The 23929-nt window shown below is 38.7% G+C and overlaps 2 protein-coding genes across 6 annotated transcripts in view; one reads left to right on the top strand and one right to left on the bottom strand.

Moving 5' to 3' along the window:
• Positions 1 to 23929, bottom strand: part of TBCD (tubulin folding cofactor D) — a 121596-nt gene that overhangs the window by 74255 nt on the left and 23412 nt on the right. For all 4 annotated transcript variants that reach the window (XM_083725803.1, XM_083725802.1, XM_083725801.1 and 1 more), the window contains exons 9-14: positions 22418 to 22463; positions 19954 to 20086; positions 17714 to 17862; positions 16830 to 16890; positions 15597 to 15671; positions 14194 to 14288 (exon numbers count right to left, since the gene is read on the bottom strand). In XM_083725803.1, coding sequence (XP_083581929.1) covers positions 14194 to 14288; positions 15597 to 15671; positions 16830 to 16890; positions 17714 to 17862; positions 19954 to 20086; positions 22418 to 22463 — 559 coding nt within the window. The remainder of the gene's footprint in view (positions 1 to 14193; positions 14289 to 15596; positions 15672 to 16829; positions 16891 to 17713; positions 17863 to 19953; positions 20087 to 22417; positions 22464 to 23929) is intronic.
• ZNF750 (zinc finger protein 750) lies at positions 746 to 13127 on the top strand. 2 transcript variants are annotated; one of them, XM_083725830.1, is made up of 3 exons: positions 746 to 943; positions 5670 to 7246; positions 9422 to 13127. In XM_083725830.1, exons 2-3 carry the CDS (start codon positions 5841 to 5843, stop codon positions 10125 to 10127), a joined length of 2112 nt encoding a protein of 703 aa, XP_083581956.1. In that variant the 5' UTR covers positions 746 to 943; positions 5670 to 5840; the 3' UTR covers positions 10128 to 13127. The 2 variants fall into 2 exon arrangements, with proteins under 2 accessions (XP_083581956.1, XP_083581955.1); XM_083725829.1 differs by having other exon boundaries at positions 754 to 943; positions 9419 to 13127.

The following is a 23929-nucleotide window of genomic DNA, read 5'->3' as shown; positions in this document are numbered from 1 at the left end:
AGGAGAAACAGCATGACTGAATGGGGCAGAGTAAGGAAGCCCAATCTGCAGCCAATTATTATTATTATTATTATTATTATTATTATTATTATTATTATTATTATTATTTACAATGGTATACTGACACCCCCCTTCTCTCACATGTGGTGGAGAGTTATCAAACAATAATAGTACAATTGCCATGCAGTGTGTTCAGTGGCTGGGAAGTTGAACTACTGAACAGAGAAACTAAGCAAATATTCAGTTTCCTACAGAGGTGACTCCTTTCCATTACAATGCAATTGGCTGCCGATTCCTGGCAAGCTTTGGCAGGTTCCTACAGCAAGTAGGCTTTGAGTTAGTTCTGTCTCGCCGTTCCCAGGCAGAAGTTATCATGAGGACAACAGCGGGGGGGGGGGGGGAGGAGGAGGAATCTAGCAGCATTCAAGTATTCTCACAATCCACCACACACACAAAACCAAACCAAGAAACGTCCCGTGCAGCAGCCTACAATTTCTACTACTGTTTTATAATCTTTTAAAGCCTTTGTGATGATCTGCTTCTCACTCAGAAATGGTTTAAAAGATCTTAAACTGAGAAACGTGTCTGTACCGTGTTCCGTTCCCCTTGACAGGAGATTATTAACTTAGTGGGAGAAACAAAAACTTGCTTGTTAGAGGGCACAAACATGACAAGAGTGCTGCTGCTCAATAGCTGAGATGCTGAGGTAATATCAAATGAAAAGAGTAGATGGAAACACATGAACTGTAGCTTCAGGCTGAAGTAATATCAGGTGCATCTCTACACCCGCAGGGTTCAACTCCTACACTTTTAAGTCCCTCCCATTGAAACAGCCTCCTTCAGTTTCACTTAATCAAGCAGCAAACAGGTACTTCTCTCTCAACACTGACAGCAACAGTTTAACAACTCGGAACATCTTGGACCTCGGTTCCCAAACTCACAGGTGAGTGGACTTTAAAACCAGCAACCAAAAAACAAGAGATTTAAAAGGAAAAGCCATCAACTAACTGAAGGAATGTTTAGCTAAGTTGTTAGCCTGTGCTTGTGTTTTACTGTCCTCTCAAGAAAGGCAACTCCTCTATGAGCAGGTGCATTTCTTCAGCAAGTTTAAATTAAAAACCAAAAAAATGCTATTTTAGTCTCTACCTAAAAAGAATCTTGTTTTTTGTACTACTGTGGCAGTCTTGAGGTTGCAAAGCTTGATTAAGAAACCATGCTTTATTTTCAAGTTAAAAGTACGTATTTTAAGTTCCTTGCTTAACTTATTATGTTCAGCTTATTGTGTTGTGTTCTACTGGAGTATTTACTTCTAATAAATAAAGGGGGGGACTATTTCCAAGGTTTCTAACTTTTACTCAGATTGATTTCAACTGCTACATTTGTCCTAGTTAATGGTCTTCAGTTAATGGAAATACTTATTTTATATACAGAGGTGGACCAAAGAGGGGAAAAACATAGTTTGAGAATGAATTTACACTGGTCTATTAGACATTCAAAAATGATTAAGGGCTTATTCTTACTAGCTCAAAATGGTTTTAAGCTATTTTTAAAGAATTTTATTTTTAATATTGGGACCAGATGTTTGCTACACTGATATATCTGAATCTTAATGACTCTTCCTCACAGTCCATCTTGACCTAGCATGTCTGTCCTTTTGTTGTCCTCTATCATGCACAAATTGATATTTTTGTAAGAGTAGATATTTTAGTTTTAAAGATTAAAAGCCCAGAAGGGAAGAGCAGTCAACCACTGTAAAATCTAAAGTGAAATAAAACTCAGAAGTCTTGTTCTTGCAAAACGCTGGATAGGTGACAATGGCATGATCTTGAGTTATGCAATAATGCCACATCACAATATTTTAATCACAGCATGCCCTTCAAAATGCTCCACCCCAGTGAGGACTCGTCAGCCAGATCAATATCACCAAAAAGAATGCTGCAACAGCAGCCAAGCGTGTGCGTATTAATGTTCTTCAAAAATGGTTGCGCAGCCATTCATAGCATCGAACTATTAAGCAAGATAATTATACCATTGTCTGCATTGCATTGTCTGCAATAAAAAAATAAAATCGGAGCTGTCCCTTTGTATTTTTAAAAAAGTAAGCTACTACAAAGAAGGAAAAAGCAACAATTACATTTATTCACTGAAAAATATTCCTCATAATATTCCTGTAATAGCCATATGTTGCAGGTTTTGTAATCTTTAAAGAAACAAAAAAAGAACTGACAGACAAATAAAACTGCGTACTTTTTTCTGGTGATGTTGATCTTTGCTGCAATTGCTGGGTTCAATGATAATAGTATAGTACAGCCCAGCTTAGCACAATATGAAAGAAACTGCAACCAGGAGGGTATGAGTAGAGCGCAGGAAATACCTTTTTACACCTATCCAAAAGCCACCAAGTGGCATTTTGCAGTGCACAGTGATTTGCCTTGCAAAAACAACTGCAGTTTGCTTTAAACACCTCCCCACAAAATTCTAATAAACTTCCCTACTTCCAATTAAATGTGTACAGTAATAGTAATAATACAGTAACAGCTTATTGCTGCAATTCTAAACATAATGTAAATAAATCCTAACCATCTAAGCAAACAAAGTTACTTTGTATCCAGTGTTTCCCATTACCACTTGGAACAACTGATGAAGCCGATACTTCCAGAAATAAGTTTGGTTACTGAATTTTCTGAGTTGGAATGATATACCTCAATCTAGTCTGGGAAACTCAGATATAAGGGAGCATACTTTTCTTCTAAAAACAACTTTTCCTGCAAATAAAAATAAAAATCCAGGATTGCTTTTAATGCACTTTAGCAAACATATATAGTTCCATACTGCTTTCTGCTTCTCACGGAGAGATCATACAGTGCAAATGTTAATTTATTAAAATGTGAATCTACCTCCATAAAATAATATAGCATTCTGCACACTAGGAAAATGAATAAATATATTTATCTATCAATATCAACATTGTGCTTATATAACATATTTGTATAATTCAAACAGTCGAAGTCTATTAACTTGGTAATCCTGGGGAATAGTTTGTTGTGACAACAGTAACTTAAAGCATTATTTGCTCTGGGACTTACAAGCTAGCACAAAGGTATAACTGGTACAAACTGAACTCACCAAGTCTGTTACAATTCTTCCGTCTTTGGTTCTACGCCATTACTCAAAATTCAACCTGCACTCTCCAAAAACTGGTTTGTTTGTTGTTGCTGAATCTCATTTCATAATAAGTAATGTGTTGATTTTCTAACAATACTATCTAAATAAAACTGTGCATGTATAGAAACAAAATAATTAAATTTATTAACTCTGCGACACACTTATTTGAATTTAGAATTTTCCCAAACCACGATTCTATTTTGTTTGTATTTCTATGGGTGGGATCCAATGTTTTCCTACCAGCAGCCACTCACACACTAAATGGCTGCTTGTTTGTTGGACCTGCTGATAAACAGATAAAAATCCCTCTTGAGCATCCTTTAAGTAGTCCTTTGGATCCCAGACTCCTCAGAAATCACAAAAATTAGTCCCTTAGTACTTTACAAAGATTAAACAGTGTGCTTTTCTTTTAATAATCTAAACCAATGATAAATCCATGCATTATTAGTTGAATAATATAATAAAAATACAAACAAAATAATCTAAAATACTATATATCTCTTATTATTTTAAACAAAAACTCAACTGCTCATGTCACACCTTCATGGCATGAGATTTTTATCAGATATATGAAGCTGCCTTCTATGTAAATCTAATGAGATTAAAGACGAAAGCTCAAACTGTAATAAATTTGTTTATTTTGACATGCTATTGGTCTCTTGTTTTTATCATTACTTACAGTCCCCTCATTTGAATATTTCACATTAATTCATTTAATGTTTTAATTTAATTTCTAATTCAAACAGCAATGTAAGTAAGTTTTGTTTTTTAAAAAATAAATAAAAATAAAAAGCCATCAGACTTCCCTATTAAACTAACAAGTGGTATTAGTGTAGTTTCGGGTAACTCAAGATACTGTATGTGGTTTTGCAACAGTCATCATTTTGATAATGGTGCTTACAGTTCATGATGAAATCATCACTTTTTAGATCTTTGCCATAACACATCCTATAAAATCATGAGAACATGACTCTGAGAGATTCTCACGCCTTCAGAATCAGCGAACATAATGGAACAAGTCAATACAAGCCCGTCTGACTTATCTGCCGAGAAAATCACCAGCCTGTATTAAAAGTATCCACTTGTTTCGGTTTCTAAGGGAAAGCAAGTTGATCGTGCCCCTATAAATCAGTGGACTCAGATTTATACCTGGCCATACGGGAACACACACACACACACACACACACACACACACACACATACTTATAAGTAGCTGTGCAGCAAAGAATGCAAGGTCATTTCAACAGCAACACACTCAAACTTTAGAAGAAGAGATTTGGGAGAGTGCGCTCTTCTAAGCATTCAGAATTTGGCTTGTTGTGGTGTGTTGAAAGTTACTCACACTAGTTAGTACTTAAATATTTGTTTAGGCTGCTTAAAAGCTTGTTTGCTCTATAGCAGAGCTAGGTCAGCTCTCCAGGATGGAGTCAATCCTACTCCACCCTACTTCTCCCCATCAAGGAATCTCTTCCTCTTTCCCCAACAGGCTGGACTGGATTGCACTCAAGCTTCTACTATTACCAAGCACCACCCTCCCTCCTCCTTGTCTCCTCCACCTACAGTTCTCTCTCTCACTTTGCTTTCATCTTTCCCTGTCACATCCTAAGTGGATGTTCCACCACTGTTGTTTGAATGCGTTCTCTCTAATTAATCCAACAGGAATTTCAGGTAGTAGGCACCCCTGAACTTCAGGCTAGTTAATTAGAGCTCTACCTACAGACATGTGTGCTTTCCCTGAGGATAATCATGTTTGCAAAGGCATCTAAGAGTCTTCTACATTAGCTTCACTTTTCTCATGCATGTAATTCATGAATTTAGGTGAGCAATGAGACTGTCAAGTTTGCTGAGGGTGCCATGTTTTCAGGATGGTGAAATCTAAAGCAGATGGTGAATAACTCTCCATCGTGGGTGAATGGGCAACAAAATGGCAAATGAAATTCAATGTGAGTGCAAAGTAATGCACACTAGGGCAAGAGTCCTAGATTCACCCATAAACCAATGTGGTCATATTTGGTTATGACTAACCCCCCCCCCAAAAAAAACCCTGGTATTTAGGTGGACAACTCACTGAAAATTGTTAACTCAATAAGCAGTAATAGAGGGGAAAATGAATTCTAAATGTTAGGATAAGGAATTGAAATTACAACATTGGTAGTCTAATTCTTTGAAATATAATTTATTTCACACAGTGCATAGGGTGAGGTAATGGCTTCTAACTTAGGTGGGTTTACAAATTTGTAGAGGACAGGTCAAATAATGACTCTTAGATGACAGCTCATGAGACCTTCATGTTCACAAGACAGTAAACCTAAAAATACCAGATGCCAGAGACATGAAACAGAAAATAGTCATCAGCATCATGCCCTGCTCATAGGCTTCCAAGTTGGAAATTGACTTTTTTGTTTGAACCAGAAGGTTTCTCACAATGTGCACTTGAATAAAGCATTTGACATATGTATTTGTTTCAGTTCTCAAATTCTAATATTACAATTTCTGTTTTCCAGTTTCCTGTTGCGTGCTGTTTTGTTCTGATGTCTCCAGAAGAAATGGCTTCGAATAATTATTTTTGAGAGTCTCCTCAAAGTTAGGAGTAAATCTGGAAAACTTAAGATATCAACCACATTTTATAAATTAGGGCAAGGAAAACAAAAAAGTCTAATCATTGAAACAGAAAGATGAGCCTTCTCAAAGAACGTAAGCCAAAAAAACCTCATTATATCCCAAGGCCTCCAGGAAAACCATTCAAGTACAAGTGTTTTCAATGCCCTTTCACCTGCAATGAGAAATCACATCTTTTCAACCACATGAAGTATGGGCTCTGCAAAAACTCCATTACTTTAGTGTCTGAGCAGGATCGGGTTATCAAGTGTCCAAAGTCAAATTCCTTGGAGCCTAAGCAGATCAATCAGGCGGAACCTGGAGCGAAACCAGCCTCCTCTAAACCCCTCTCAAATCTTGAATCTAAACCTCAATGTGCTTTCCCCAAAGATGATGCCAAGGAAAACATGGAGGTTCAAAACCAAGCAACATGTAAATTAGTAAATGGACAAACACCATCAATTCAGAAGGAATTAACTCTTGTCGGTCATGAAGAAGAAAATACAGCTAACACACAGCCTGGTCTTGAAGGCATTGTAAGACCTTCTGCCTTTGTCCCAGTAGGAGAGCATCGTCACAGTAAAGACAGCATTGAGCTATCTCAGTTGGCGTCTCTTTCTGATTCAAACAAAGGCCCTTCAATCCACACAAAGTCAGCATTTCATGCTCCAAACAACCCATGGAAAACAGCATCCACACTTATTGCACCAGAATTTACTCATAAAATTCCACCTACAAAAGGTTTCCCATCCATTCCACCTTATATGCAGCCCATAATTCCCGAGTATTCACCTTCATTGTATGAGCATGGATTGGCCATTTATGCACCTTACTTTCTTCCTGGAAACTCTCATGAGTGTGAAAGTTCAGTGCTCTCTGTCTACAGCTCTCAAGATCAGAGACATTTTCTTCCTCACCCTGGACCACTTCCTAAACCAATAAATCCAGCAACTTATGAACATTACCGTTTATTCCAGCAGTATCATCCTAATCCCCCAGTACCATACGGACTTTGTAGACCAACAGAATCAGCATTTTACAGGCTACCACACATTACAGGTCTTAACAGAGACTCTAGTTCTCATTTAATGGAAGAAACAACCTTGCTATATCCAGCTTCTTCAAGCCCTGCCAGGTTACAGTCACTGAATTTTCACAAAAAACCAGATGATTTGGAAAAAGAAAGCCCTATGCTACATGCCAAAAGTCATTCCAAAGAGGAACAAAATGAGAGAGAGAATGCAAAAATGAGCCCCCGTGCTGGAAGTGCAGCAACAGGGTCCCCAGGCAGACCCAGCCCAACAAACTTCACTCAGACAAGTCAAGGTTGTGAAGGCCTATTTGACCTTTCTAGCAGGTCTTCATCTATAAACAAGTACAATCAAACTGAAGAAAACGGCACGGCGTTCAGACCTGTGAGGAAAAGTACGGATGAATCCACTCAGCCTCTTACAAAGGAGGATAGAGGAAACACACCCAGGAGGTACATATACAAAGTTTATATATATATATATATAGAGAGAGAGAGAGAGAGAGAGAGATATTTCTAATCTATGTGGGGTTTCTTCAAAACACTAAAGAGAGAGAGAGAGCAAACATACCCTTAGGTTACATCACACAAGGACTCCCGGGACAGTTTTTATTACATGTCAAACTTGTAAACCCAAGGCAGGTAGGACATATGCAAGTGGCAAGCAGTATAAGCCTAGCCATGTCTACTCAGAAGTAAGTCCTATCAAATTGAATGAGACTTATGTTTAGCCCCACTATCTGCAAGTAAATATAACTGAATTCAGTAAGGCTTACTTCTGAGTAAACTTTGTTAGGATTGCCTTATCAGTTTAGAGTAGGTTGTGAGAAACATTTGGCCCTCCAGATGTTGCTGAACTACAATTCCATTCAGTCCCAGCAAATATGGCCAACAGCCAGAGGTGATGGGTTCAGCAACATCTGGGGCGGGCATAGGTTCCCTACAGCTGGGTTTTTTAAAAAATATGGAAGTGGACAAAGGGTGGATGAAATATGCTTGGAGATGGTGTAATTATAGTGGTTATTCATAATTATAGTAAAATGATATTTGCTCTATTAATTTTTATACTGATCATTATTGCGTTTAACATCTCTGCTGTTTTTCCTATTTGCATCTGAATGTTGCTATTCACAACCTAATGTTATGCACTTTTACTCAGAACAAAGTTCCACTGAACTAAACGGGGCTTGTTCCTGAGTAAAGAATGCATAGTATAGCCTTAGATTATTGTTTTTCAGGTAGAGGCAGACATTCATCTATTGAATATGATTTTTTAAAAAAAGATTAAAATTCTGTAATAATAAAAATGGAGACCTATTAAAATGACAAAATACCAACCAGGAAGAAACCAAGAAAGTAGCACAAAGTAACCCATGTCAAAGCAACATACCAGGCAGAAAAAAATAAAGCCATAGGCATGGCAAATGTAACTCTTCTTATTGTTGAAGGGGACTGAGCTAATCTCCTAAGGGAATGAGTTCAAGAGCTAGAACAGCAAAGGCCTGCTTATGTCCCTAACACCTGCATTCATGACAGTGGTGGGATATAGAGGAAGACCTCTGCTGGTGATCTCAGTGGGAAGGCCATTTAATATGAAATAAGCCTTTTTGCTTTCCCATGCAACAAGACTGAAGGATATGGTGAGCTCTCTCTCTCTCGTTATTTTCCCAATCTTTAAAGAAGGATAGAAGGTAATGGTCTCCTGATATGGTACAACATAGTGAACTGCCAATTTTGCCCAGTTTACTCTTCTCTGTTTGCACACACGAGGATCAAATCATGATTCGCACCATCGTATTATACTCAAACCATGGGTTATGGTTTGTTTCACTTCAATAAATCATAACCAGAAAGCCCAAGAACAAACCTTGGCTACAGATCATAGTCTCTTTGGACAGAACAAACCAAAATCCCTGGTCCAAATGTAACACTAAGCCAGGAGTCATTGTCTGTTTCTCCTGTGCACTAACAGAGAGGAGCAAAGTGGATGAGATTGACATATACACAGTCAATCATTAACTATGGTTTACAATGATGTGCAGACTGGACCACTGCAGCGACCTGCCAGCTTTCCAATAAACACTAAGATTTATTATTTTATTTCACTTTTGAATTTATATCCAGACTAGGCAGAGAAGTGTAACAAACTTGATCTTATAAGTCCTGTGATGGATCAGCCTGGGACCATTTTCATTACAGAAGGATGGTCAAATGGGTTAATGTCACTCTTAAACAGCTGTTTGTATTGCAATATAAAATACCTGTAGAGCATGCAATTTATTGTGTCCTGCTCTCATAGACCTCAAACATTGTTGATATTTCCTTCTCAATATGTTCCAGGAGAATAGGTTGGCTGCAACAAATTATTTTAATTTATCGCAGTAAAAATGTAAAAATTGCTCGTTCTATAGAGATTTAAAACTAGGTTTCTTACATGCAAACCAAACATTACTCACTGTAACAAATTTACTCCATAGCACAATTTATTCTGTTACCTTTTAAATCAATTCATTGCATTGCTTTTACTGCCACAGTATGTAAATCAAAATATCATACTAGTCCTACATCAGATTTTAATTACATAATGGAATTTTTCAATGATTTTTCTTTTCTTTTCTTCCCCAGTAGTGATGTCACTAATGAAAATGAAAATATACAGCATGAAAGTAATGAGAACGATGACCCTCTGTCCAATTCTGATGACGACACGGGGATAGTACCACTTAATCTTTCCAAGAAGCCAGATGCAAATGTTGTTAATGAACATATGTACAAAAACGCTCTCCATGTGGAAAACCAAAACTTTATGGAACTTCAGGAAATGCCTCTGAATCTCTCCGTAAAAGACAACTGCAACATAAAACAACCCCTCCAGAGGTCATCATATGAAGCTGAAGACAGTGGACCTCAAAAAACTGAAAATGGACATTTGGAAGCTGAGGACTGCAGCCCTAAGGATCATATGGAGAAAGGTTCTTGTGATAAGGTCCCTACCGTGATGCAGAGGAAAGAAGTTCAGGAAGTTAGGACAATTGACCATTGTGATGAGCAGAAACAAACTGCAGCTGTTGCTCTTTGTCAGTTAGCTGCCTATAGTCCTAGTAAAGTCCAAATAGAGACTGCACAGAAAAGTAATCAGGACAGCAATTCTCAGTATACAGATTCAGCTCCTGAACCATCAGATACTCAGGACTGTCACAGTAGTCAAAAAGGAAAAGGACAAAAAAGGACCAATCAAAGACAAGTGACAAAACTGCAACAAGGAACAAAGCGAGTACAAACAAATGACTGCAGTAGGGTATTTACTCTGAGAAAAAGAACCAGAGTATCGTAATACTTCATGTTTAATCCACTACCAACTACATACAAGAGCAGTTGACAAGCACGCTGTCCACCAGGAAGCAAAGACAAGTTTCCAGTAACAATTCCTATTTTTCCAATCAGGCAGACTCATTTGATCCATATAGGTTGAAACATGTAAATATAAACTGTTCTTAATTTTGTATTTATGTTTTAAAGCATCCTGAATATTTTCTGACTGTATCCTGATTTTTTGAGTGAACGTTTAAAAGTAAACTGAAGCTAATGATATGTTTCTAAAATGCACTATGGGTTACATCCACCTTTATTACCAAAGGTGTAAACTATAAAATTAAGAATATCTTATCCATGACATTGGAGCATCATAGGTTGCTTGTGACTCACATAATGTTCTCAAATCTTTTTAGTTTAGTTTTTGTTATTCAACATGCTTTTGTTGATTATTCTATAATTTAACTAATTGTGACAATTTCCATTTGCTTTTAAAGCTTAGTAGTTGCTGAGTTCTGGACCTGGAAGTCTTCATATTAATTCTTGCTAACATACAGATTTGCGTCAGTTTTATCCAAAATCAAACAGCACAAAGCAAAGATGCCATCCATGAATCAAAATCTAAACTGTGCTGTCATGTCTTTTTATAATCCTACTGTAAATCCTTCTTAATCTAGTGTGTAGAAATGTGTGAAGCAATGTTGGACAGCACTAATACACTATCCTAAAACTCATTTGTCAGTTCAGCAATACCTACAATAGTTTGATTTCACTGATGTTACAGATATTATTCGTGGACAGATAAGATAACATATGTGAAGAACAAGCGGGGTTCAAAGAAGGACACTGTACCATTGATCAACATTCTACTCTGAAACATACTAAAAAAAATACACTAAGAATATTATGAATAATCTCTATGAAGCCTTTATTGATCTTTCTGCTGCATTCAACTCTATTAATTGAAATAGACAGTGAGAGAAATTTCAAATTTCAAATATTGACTGCAGACTTCTGCTATTCATCCAAGAACTATAAAGCAGCACAAAAATGAGGGTTAGAGTAGGTTTAAATGGTGCTATGCCTTCAAAACATTGCAGGGAGTCAAGCAATGTTGTATTCTGGCTCCCGATCTTTTTAGCTATTATATTAATGATCTGGTACCATATTTAACCAGTAAAAACTGCCCCTCTTCAGTAATTAGGAACAGGAATATCTCAATCATGATGTATGCAGATGATTTAGTGCTCTTCTCTCTTTCCCGATTGAGCCTCAAAATTCTCTTGCAGGTGTTCAGCACATACTGCAAACAAGAAAGTCTATTTATAAGAAAGCCTATCTATAAATTACTCTAAAACAAGATTATGATTCTTGGCTAACAGAGTCCTAGGTATAAATGATATCTAGATCTGCCAGCTATAGAACAAACTTACTCATTAAGAGTGTACTCTTTAGTGAAGCCCTCTCTTGGAAATGTCTTCTTGGAGGCAGAAAAATATTGGGTCATTGATGAAGTTCTGTTACGACAAGGGAGAGCAGCTGATTGAAACTGCCCTAAAGATATTTAGTAGCAAAGTTTTTACTCAAATGCTCTATGGCATTGAAATCTGGGGATCTGATTCAAACTCCATTAAAGCTTTGGAAACAGTGCAGAATACGGTATATTTTTTTCAGAAACTATACACTCTAACATTAGAAATATCAGCAGCTGTTCTTCATACCAAACTCAGGTAGCCAACAATCAAGGCAAGAGCAGATTGCGCTCAGTTAAAAGGTTATTAAAGGAATTGCTACTATGCCAACGGAGCATTTTCCTGCTCTGTTCTGTTATGGAACTGGGTGATAACCAACAATGGAAAGCAGCCTGTCAAGTTGTTTTAGACTATTTTTATTTTCCAGAACTGGGCTCTGTGCTGACCCTGAATAAGTGCTATCTAAAGGATTAGCTCTTCTGCACAGAATCTAGAAGGCACCTGCAACTAATTAGAAACACCAGTTTCCTTAAGAGAAGCCTATATTGAGCTGTGTTTCCAAGTCATGTTTCCTATATGCAGATTTCATATCTGTGGTCAACCTCAGGTGGGAGACATCACTCATTATCTGCTAGCCTGCCCCTTATACAGAAACCAAAGAGATCGCTTTCTGAAACCTTTGTTTACACAAGCAATGGGGAACATTCCGGCAGAAATGGTTCAGCTTCTTTCGAGTGAGAATAATAGCTTTCTAACACAGAGAGTGGCCCTCTATGCACTGGAAGCAAGACAAATCAGGAAAAAAGTTAAATAAAATAGCTACATGTTGTGCTGATTCGGAGGTTTAAACCGAAATCAAGCTAGATTTAAGCTTGTTGGCGTCTCTGGTATCTTCTTTCTCTCTCTTACAACACAGATGTTGACATATTATGGATATATGTTCTGCATTGTTTTAGTAATACTATTGCTACAAGTTTGTTATGGCCTTTGGCTAGAACAGTAAGCTTATGAACTAGAATTGATTTTACTGGCATTACAGCATTGCAACTGAACTGTCATCTTAATTAATTAATTAATAATTTTACTATTTGTACCTCACTCATATGACTGGGCTACCATGCAGCCTTTGCACATCTTTAACAAACGGATTACTTAAACCACACCTTAAACTAATTCAAATCTCGAGGTTGGGATTTTCAAAGGAGTTTGAAATGACAGAGGTGGAGTGATGCTCCCGCACAAATGTTTTCATGCTTGTAAGAGCATATCCTTAGACACCAAGCACCTGCTGAACACAAGACCAAGTGGATATTTATTTTAGTTCATATAAGAAAGTACACTGTGGTGAAGGTGTTATTTCTGTACTTTTCATCCATACTAATTTGTAAGCAATGAAATAATGGCATGCTAAGCTGGGGGGGGGGGGCTGTTTTGCAAACCTGGTGAGAGCAATTTTCTATTTCATGAGTTTTACCATGACAACTTTTCTACTCTTGCAGTAAAATGCTTTGTATTATACTTGCAAATTAAAATAAAAGTGTTTACATTGCTTTTGTTTTATTATGTGTCTTGTGATCAAAAACAAAATCCAAAACAAGACTACAAAAAAGAAAGCTTACATTTGTTCAAGTATAGAGATATTGCACTTCTTGTAGTTTATTGCACATTCTTATACACACACAAACACATTTTCAAAATTTATTTAGTCATTGAAAAGGCCCTCTTGCACATTCTCACTAAACTGATATCTAACTTCACAGGACACAGAGTCCACTTGCAGATTTAAATAACCAGGCAGTTCGTATTGGAGCAGACATCCTTCAGGTATCCTGGTCCAAAGCCAATGAGGGCTATGAAGGTCAAAACCAGCATTTGAATTGGGTTTGGAAACCAACTGGTATCTAATGTAACTGTTGTTAGCAAGGGAACCACATGCTCCTTATACACTGTTCAAGTGCAGCACTGTGGACTAACTGACTTTTTCAAATACATTCCAAAGGAAGCACTCACAAAGAATACTGCTGCATATCAAAGGCATTGCTGGCGGGGGGGAGGTAACAGAGTCTGGCAATACTAGAATATGGGAGAAGGAAACAAGATCCAAAAAGTAAAGCAAGTTTGTACAGTGGACGCATCCTGCACGGATCACGTTCGCAACCCACAGCGTTCGCAACCAACATTGGTTCGTCTGCACACACGCGGGTTGCGATTCAGCGCTTCTGCGCATAGCGCGATTTAGCATTTCTGCGCATGCACAACCCCAAAACCCGGAAGTAACCCGTTCCAGTACTTCCAGGTTTTGGCGGGTCCGTAACCTGAAAAAACACAACCTGAAGCATCTGCAACCCAAGGTATGCCTGTAATCCTGTGAAATAGCAGGAGATAAAAGCAAAGTCAGCAAGATATATAAGACGGGGGAGGGGAGAAAGATACTAAGGGAAGAAAAATATACTTGCCAGTCTGTAAGAAATTCTCAAGACCAGAAGCTGACAAAAGTCTATCAAATCTTTCATGCATTTGATTGTGCTTATTACCTTGTATTGTACAAGTCATCTATTTTGTTTTGTTTTTGTTAAGCAGTATAGATAGGACCTAGTTAAATGACAAGATACTTACCATCTGAGAGCCGGGAGGGAAGTAACAACCCTCTTCTTCCTAATTCCGCCAGAGCCAAACATCCACCATGCCAAGCATTATCAGTTTCCTGGAAACTATAATTTTAGAAAACGTAAGGATTGCATTCAAACTAATTTTTCTGAATTTAATAAGATGATATATTATTGTCTGAAAGCTGGTTGTACACAGTAATTGCATGCTTTCAAAAGCATGACAATAGCAACTAAATATTTCAGGCATCAAACAGTAACAGTAATATATTAAATTTTCCCCTAACTGCAAAACAATTTCTCCCAAACTGTTTCTTTTGACCCCCGTTTTAAAAATGTGCAACCCAAGCCTAAGCACTTTTATACTGAGAAATAATCCCCATTATGTTCAATGGGTAAAGGTAAAAGTACAGTGGTGCCCCGCAAGACGAACGCCTCGCAAGACGAAAAACCCGCTAGACGAAAGGGTTTTCCGTTTTGGAGGCGCTTCATAAAACGAATTTCCCTATGGGGTTGCTTCGCAAGACGAAAAAAATCTTGCATCCCCCCGCGGGTTTTTTTCGCTTTTTTCGCCCTTTTCTTAAGCCACTAAGCCGCTTATCAGCTGTTCCGCTGATAAGCCGCTTAACAGCTGATCGCTGGAAGCCGCTTGACAGCTGTAGCGCTAATCCACTAAGGTGTCAATGGGCTTGCTTCGCAAGACAAAAAAACCGCTAGACGAAGAGAATCGCGGAACGAATTCTTTTCGTCTAGCGAGGCACCACTGTAAAGGGACCCCTGAGCGTTAGGTCCAGTCACGGACGACTCTGGGATTGCAGCACTCATCTCGCATTACTGGCCTAGGGAGCCAGCATACAACTTCCGGGTCATGTGGCCAGCATGACTAAGCCGCTTCTGGCGAAACCAGAGCAGTGCATGGAAACGCCGTTTACTTTCCTGCCGGGGCAGTACCTATTTAACTACTTGCACTTCGTGCTTTTGATCATGCTAGGTTGGCAGGAGCAGGAACTGAGCAACAGGAGCTCACCCTGCTGCAGGGATTTGAACCGCCGACCTTCTTATCACCAAGCCCTAGGCTCTGTGGGTTAACCCACAGCACAACCCATTCAATGGGACTTTCTACTAAAATTAATATTCAAGGGATATCAAACTTATTTATTTAATATGATATTTTATTTATTGCGCAATTTTTAAACATCAGAAACCAATGTAAAGGATATTCTTATTTCCATTCTTCATGCCAATGTTTTTTTAAAAAAAGCTAGTGTTTTCAATGAGAGTTTCCACTCCTTAACTCATATGCATCTGCTCTAATTGTTGTATCCATATCCTCCTTACTACACCAGAGCTAGATGTAGTTCACTACAGTTTGCATGCCATATGGAAAACATTCTACACAATGTAAAGTGGTACCTGAAGCAATCTAAGACAGATCCAACTACATCATCAGCCAGCTCTTTTGGTAGCCTTCCAGTCAGTCTCCCGATCCTGCAAAAAGCAGTAATTCATGAAGGCTTAGATTCAACAATGCACAAATTGTTATTGGTCACATGCTACAATGAAGCTGGTATCATCCTGTGCATTCTTTTAGACCTTCCAGAGTTCTAGGAACAGAACTTGTGGCCCCTCTATTCTTGCAGGTTCTTGTTTACACAGCTTTTTGGGTGGTCCTAATAAAGATTTTGCCCAACTGTGGACTTCTTTCCTCATAGACCAGCATGATTACTTTTGCTTTTTTATGTACCTTGAATAATAGCCCTATTTAGCCATTCAAGGAGGAAACTGCAACCAAAGGAAGATGATTTTCTACTACCTAAAGAGGAATTTTGGCATTTTGGTGCCTGTCCTCCAACCACTAGGTAAAACTTATTTAGCTTCAATTTGCTCTTACCTAGTATACCGCCCAAAATTAATATCTGGCTTTAATAATATAAATACTGTTATGCGTCACTTTACATCTGCTGTCTGATTTATCAGGAACCTGTGTGTTTTGCTTAAGGCATGAGACACATCTGATTTTCCAAGATGGGGATCAGCCATTGCTTCTTCATCTCATCCTAGGTGTAGCCTGATACCTGAAGGCACCTAGTAGAATCTAAACTGATCTGTAGTCTCCATTTTCAGACTGAGACTGAAGTGCAGAACTCACTTCAACACCCAGTCTTTGGATTTTCTGCTTCTGTTTCCCTTGTCCACTCCCCCCCCCATACCTGCTTTGTGTAACATCCAGGCCAGAGATCCAGGGCTAATCAGTGGCCCTTCAGATGCTGAAAACCACAACTCCCAGCATCCCTAGCCACTGCATGCTACAGGTCTCAACAGACATTTGCCCTGACATAAAAAATAAAGATGATGCTTCCTTACTCTGAAGTGGTGTTTAAGAATACTTTAAAGAATACAGTACCGCCTCTAGAATCAGCTGCCCAATATGGCTGCTTGAGGACAAACCTCCCAAAAAGTCCAGTAACTAATTAGTACAAAGGGAAGATCTGTGGACTTGGGAGCCTAGAAAACAGGAGGTAGGTGGTAGTAAGAGCTGGCACTGAATTCTAGGTACTGAATTCAAATAACCAACCAACCATGTGGCTTTAGTTAATGGATATTTACATATTAATCACTGTAATCACTTGATTTGAGGATACCCACCCTTTTGCTGCAGACCATCTGACAATGGTGTCCTTGTCTTTCAGTCCAATCAGCAATTGCTCTGGAAAAAACACATGTTTTTGAAATATAAATCACAGTAGGAAGCTAAAAGCATCCATAGGTCTATATTTTGTCACAGGCCTTTTCTAGATCAGGCTCCTTATCCTGGGGAAAATAAGTGGCCTTCATTCACCGCTTCACATCAAGAGATATCCTCAAACCCGTCTCAATGAAAGGTATTTGTGGTGCCTTCCTCCTGAGGGTGGCATTGGAAGGAAATAAAAGCTTTTATTTATCTTTGCTGAAGAGAATACAATGGACGGTGAGCAGACACCTTTTATTCAAAAAAGTGAGGGGGAAATATATCTTTTTAAGAATGATAGAACATTCAAAACATTGTAAGAAGGCAGGAAAGGACGCACAACGCAGCACAAAGTGACGCTATCAGCAACCACCGACAGAAAAGGGAGGCAGAGAGAAAAGCAAAAGTCAAGAGCACCTACAAGAATTATAGCACTATTACCCCTTAAATGTTAAAAGAGACCTTGGCTTAAATCATTTATATTCTTGCTTTGCAGGTTAACCATAAGGAGGAAGGAGATCCTTAGAAGCAAACAAAGAAACCACAGCTGTATTTAGTGAAGCCATCCCATCTGAAGAGATAAGCCTGCACAAAGTGATTTCCTCTCCCTCTTCTCTCCCACACCTTACCCAAATCTGTTCTGCAGGTTTCCCCCAGATTAGATGGGGGAGGGGGTTTGCAGGAAGAAAAAAGAAAGGCCTGCTATACAGCCAGAAGTCCTTACACTAATGGGATACAACCCCAAGTTCACACTGGCTATGGTATCAGACTTTACACTGCTTCCCATTTTCATCAAACACACCTATAACATTTTCAACCTCTCCTGGGATGTCATATTCCTCTTCTTCCTCCTCCTCCTTGACAGCCGTTGCATTTATTGCTTCCTGTACAGCAGGACTACTTGCAGAAAACTGCAAATTTGCAGCTAAAGATCGGAAACCCCGTTGATACCTAGAAAGAGAAACTTGGAATATTTATTATATTCTGAAAAGGTCAAAGAGTTTTCTCATACATTATATGTATCCCCTTCAAAAACATCAATGTAGTGTACTTCAAAAATGTAAGATATTAACTTTCAAATGCATTTCTCTTCTGTAGGGAATAGCACCTAGCAGCCACAACTTAAGAAGGCTTCTTCAATGTTCCTCAGGGAAGTTGCCTGTGGTCAGTTGCTGCTTGCTTACTGTTGCATCACTTATTAAAATAATAAAGTAAAGTAAAGGTAAAGGTACCCCTGCCCGTATGGGCCAGTCGTGTCCGACTCTAGGGTTGCGTGCTCATCTCGCTCTAGAGGCCGTGAGCCGGCGCCGTCCGAAGACACTTCCGGGTCATGTGGCCAGCGTGACGAAGCTGCTCTGGCGAACCAGCACCAGCGCAGCACACGGAAACGCCGTTTACCTTCCCGCTATAAAGCGGTCCCTATTTATCTACTTGCACTTAGGGGTGCTTTCGAACTGCTAGGTGGGCAGGAGCTGGGACCGAACGACGGGAGCTCACCCCGCCGCGGGGATTCAAACCGCCGACCATACCATCGGCAAGTCCTAGGCACTGAGGTTTTACCCACAGCGCCACCCGCGTCCCACTTATTAAAATAATAAAACACTTCAAATAACAAAAACACTCATCTGTTTATTTCCAAAGGAATACAGCACATTAATTCAAGAAATGACTGCTCATATGCCTAATGGCATAAATATCAGGGGATTCATACAAGGATTTGTAAACCATAACTCTTTTTTAAAAATCCCTTTTGTGTCCTCATGAGATAAGTACTCATTTTGTTTATTAGGACTGTGAGAATCTTTCAGACCCCAAAATATATACTTTAGGCATACTCAATATCTAGGGTGTGCCCCATGTAATTTTTGATATTCGCCCCTTCAAATGGGAGTTTCAAAAAGGTTTCACACGTACCAACAGATGGGTGATCGTTTGAGAAAAGTTCGAATGTTACCACCTCTAGGCATAGAGAACTAGTGAACTTCTTTAGATCCAGCCATAGAAAATAAAGCTCTCCAACTCAAGTGTTTGAAGAAAACCTTATGTTTAAATTTTGAAAAATTAAAAACAACAGCAAATTACAGCAACACAAAATGCATTTAAGATGCCAAACTAGGCTCTGGGTTTTGCAGTAAAAAGATCGCAATCTGCAACAATAAACACTTTTCTTAAGGTAACTCTTAAAGGTAAAATATTCAGCTCCACTAAGGATAAAAAGTGGACTGTATCATCAACAGTGATACCAGGACAAGGTACAACATGCTTTGTTGTACTGGTAGGACTGTAGCTGGGCTGCCAAGCAAATGCTTTGCCTGCACAGGTGTCTCAAGATCAATCCCCAGTATGTCCTTGTAGGGCTAGTAAACATTCCCACCTGAAACACTGGAAAACTGTTGCTAGTCAGTTTTGACAAAAGGGAAATAGACAGCTTGGACTTCATTTGAAGCTGCTTCCTATGTCTTTTTCCAGCTAACACAACAGAAAAAGCTAAAAATAGTAACACATTAATGAAAAGAGATATAAAAGGGGAGGGAGCCCCCCCCCAAGTAATAAGCAAAATGAAGAAAGCAATCATTGGCTGAGAATATAAATTTCCATGAGATTGTGACTTTTTAAATGTAAGCAAAGTGTGAATAAGACTGGAAATTCTGTAAACTGGTTGGATTACACTGCACACATCTAATTCCTAACTTTATTTTGTTTTGCTTTTGAAGGTGGGGGGCAGCAACACCGTATCACCTTGGATTTTAGTTTCCACGTTGACCTGAATTTATCCGTGGAAAGATTATTTAAATCCAGAACAAAATATGTAAAATATTGAACTGATAGTGTAATACAAAAATACAAATATATAATATAGCGAAGCAGTCGCTTCTATCTCTGGAATACCCATGTATATTTAAAACATAACTTCTGATCACCAAATGAACAAGTGGTGATATATTACTCATCCGCCCCTAACAATGAAAGATAGTTTTATAGTTCACCTTAGTCCAATAAAAGGAAGAGGCAAGTAAAAACATGAGTCTGAAAAGAACAAACCTCCACTTTGCCACCTTTGGCTTAAGAAATGTGAGGCCAAGTCGCTGAAGAAGTTTCACTCCCAGCTTGCGAAGGAGTGTTTGGTTACTTTCAGAGAGCTTGCAGTTATCAAGGCAGTCAAGTACTGTAGAAGCTGCAGTGAACAAACGTCTCATGAATAAATGTGACATACTTTTATTTTTTCATATTATATTACTTTAATCCATGATAGACACAAGGTTCTGGGAAGTTCTAACTCCAAGTCTAGCAAGACTTTTATCTATATTCCTTTATAAAGTGTTACTTATGATATTTACAGCTTTCAGTATAGTAGTCACAACTCAGTGAACATGCGTGTGTGTTATAAACTCTATTGGCCCCAATTAGGATCAGGCTGAAAGATTAATAAAACTCAAAGCATATTTTGAAGGAAAACATTTAGCTATAAACTTTAGGCAACCTGTTATTTCAGAGGAGCAAATCCATACATTTTGTAGAAGGCTTAACTAACCTTTCCCTCCCTTACCCACCCTTTTTCTAAATGAGTGATTAATTCTGAAGGGAACTAACGTTGAGAAGTATTTGAGTTGTTCTCATTAAACACTATCTTCCCTTTTTTAATCCTTAAACATACTGGGTGATCTACAAAATCTTGCCATTCATACAATGGCACTTTCCTTTCCTCTCTACTTGCTGCACGCGCACACCCCCCCAATCTGTTCCAGAAGACATAGCAACCTTCCAAAACAGATTTGTGGGTGCACAGGAATGCAGGGAAGAGGAGAGGAAGGGCAAGTTGCATTTCACAAGTAGATGCCCATTCCACCGGTGGGCACTGGATTTCACCCGTTGTTATAGCTTTCCCTCAGGATAATTATTTCCAGTTTTATGCTACTGTTTTAGTTTGAAACAGGCATAGGCAAACTCGGCCCTCCAGATGTTTTGGGACTACAACTCCCATCATTCCTAGCTAACAGGATCAGTGGTCAGGGATGGTGGGAGTTGTAGTTCCAAAACATCTGGAGGGCCACGTTTGCCTATGCCTGGTTTAAAACCTTAACATATTTTATATTTTTGGTTTGTATGATACTGAATGTGGACCTTGAGAAGGCTTTTGAAGTAAACATAAATATATTTTCGCCTATCTCTAGTTAGACGGATTTTAAGAATATATTTTATTATTACCAGAGATACATACTGAGTGTGTTGTGGATTTTGTTACAACGTGAATAGGAAAAAAAAGTACTTTCTTTACTATCTCTCTAGAATCCTTCCTATACATAAGAGAATGAAAATATGCTTGAAGTGAAGATGATACTACTAATAGCCAAAGGAAGAGGGGGAAAAGGCTGGCTATATTTGTCACCTGAAGCAATGCTTAACTATGTTAAAGAATGTCCCTAAGGCTACCATATTAATAGAAGAACCAGAAAACCTGCATAGCTCTGTAATTCAGTTAGCATTCTTCTAGAATACATAGTAAATATGCCGAATTTAAAAGGTGCTGTGGATCTCATTCAGATATGAAGATGGCTGCATATCCTAGCTTGCTTTGAAGCTGTTAATGACAGCTTTCTAGTTCAGACAAAATGGAAAACTAAAATTGATGAAAGCTTTACTGGTTTGTTTGTCAGCTCATGCAAAAAGGGCTCATTTTTATGTCAGTTTATTAAGCTGCGATAAGAACATCTGAATTCAGCCACTATTTTCCTCTATCCGTATAAATACATTGATGCTTATGGCTAGTGTCAATCTGTGTTATTCAGTAGTGATAAAATGTCACTGGTCAACAGAGGTACTCTTTCAACAACTGTCATACTCACATACATATGTTTATGTAGGAAACAATGTGAGAGATGGGCTAATATGTACAGAAAAATAAAGCAATTTAGCTATTTTAAGTCATGCCCAAATTCACTATAAAAGTGAAAAAAGTTAGGCACATTTCCACCAAAGGGTAGCACTTAAGTTCATTGACTTGGATTTGAAGAACCATCAGCAAAAGTCCATAGAAACTGACTTCCCCCCTTCCACACTCCTCCCAACAAAAGCTCCCCTAGAACAGCATAGGATGAGACACAGAAGAAATTGCCTCATATTGGACCAAACTTGCCCAAACATGTTGCCTCTATCCAATTCTGGGTGATTTTTTCTTCCCAACAGCACCCCACACTCCATTCCATGTTGTTCAACAGGGGCCCACAACCTCTACCAAAGCTTTTGGGGACCCAGGGGGTTAATCTTTCCAGTTCACAGTTCTCAGAATCCAAGCAGATGCTTCAAAACTCTCTCTGTGAAACCAACAGGACTTAACAATGTTTTTGTTTTATTATGTATTTTGTGTTCTTATTTTGTATTTTTATGTTGCGAGCCGCACAGCGATCTTCGGATAAATGAATAAAATAAACAAGTAACTTTGGCTGCCTTACGATCATTGTCATTCCCGTAACGGGAATTAAGATATTTATAATATGATGTGTCTTACCATACGGCAAACAGTCTTCCCTTTTGCCGTGTTTAAAAAGTTGTGCCTGAAAAGTGAAAGAAAAAAATGTGTTACTAAAAATGATGGGACAGGAAGAGACGATCCTAAAAGACAGGATTTTTTGTTTTTGTTTTTTAAAAGAATCAATTTTTCAGGCTTGATACAGAAGCTGTAAGTAGAATATAGTCTGGTTCGCACGGAACACCAAGCAAAACCATGTATTAGCACAAATGTGTGTTTCCAGAGATGAGAATGTAGCCACTTCACTCCTCCCCTGGTCCTGCTCCTGTCACATTTCCAATGGCCAAACCATGGTTTGGCTCAGCATGTCTCCAAATTCAGGCTTTTGATCTGTCTTGCTTCAGATAAATCCCTGTTCCTATGGGAACTTGTTGCATTTTCAAAACATATCCCAAATTTGGGGAAATGCAAGATGTAAAGTAATCCTATAACCTAAGTGGCTTAGTTTGCTACAGATAATAACTTCTATGCTGAAAGCCTTTCTATCTTCTCCGTTCTTGCCTTAGCAATTTCCAGACGCGTAATCATTCAGCCTAGCCAAAAGGAAACTGTGTAAACTGGTTTAGTCTCATATTTACCCACTCTCTACTTTGGCAGAGAGCGCTACCACCCTGCTAGTTCTGTAGGACTTAAAAGCCCTCATGGCTTTGCAAATCTCTATGATGCATCTTCACCACATAAGAAACGGATGGAGGGAGCAATACAAAAATATGCTCATTTGGAGTCCAACATACAGGCAACAAATGGTGACAGCTTTAGGATGCCAAAATGGGAATCACCATAAAAGAAGAAAAATCTAGACATGACCAAAATGTTCAAGATAGCAAAGAAAATATGAGAAGCAGAATGTTAACATTTTGGTGGCTCTCGCTTGGGTTTTATTCTCTACTGCTCAGGGGCCAGATGCAATCTGAGTCTACAATATATTGTTATACATTGTTATGATTTAAGCAATTTCGCAATCTTCACCTGTTTTAGTCAGTAAACCTGTCATCAAATGTAAGCCTCAAGACTGTGAAGCTATGACACACACTAGCCAATGTCCACCCAAACTGCACATTTCTGGCTACTCCCAGTGCTCTTGCACAACATGAATTAACCGAGAAACAAAATAATAATCATGGCTGCCATCTGGGATTTTGGACTGGTAGCAGGTTTAGTTTGTTTAACCAAATGCACTGAGGATACAGTCATTTGCAATGCAATCTAAACTAGCCTTAGAATGTATATCAAAAGAAAGAAAGAACTTTTCTCCTTCCCTGAGTTATTATATGTAAATATGTACATGGAACAAGAGACACTTATATGTATGGATATACTGAAATTTTATACTACTGCAAGTGAACACCACTTTTTTCCCCCCTAGCAGTAGCATCCACCATCGAATCATACAAGTCACCATGGGTATGGCTCAATAGGACACAAAAACAAGCTCTATTGGAGCTGAGGAGAAAGCATTTCACAAGGGAAACTGTGCAAGTCAATGTTGCA

The sequence above is a fragment of the Podarcis gaigeae genome (genome assembly GCF_964106915.1).
Source record: "Podarcis gaigeae genome assembly, chromosome: 2".
Classification (NCBI taxonomy): domain Eukaryota; kingdom Metazoa; phylum Chordata; class Lepidosauria; order Squamata; family Lacertidae; genus Podarcis; species Podarcis gaigeae.
Note: the sequence above shows the minus strand (reverse complement) of the source record. Positions and strands in the feature narration are given on the sequence as shown.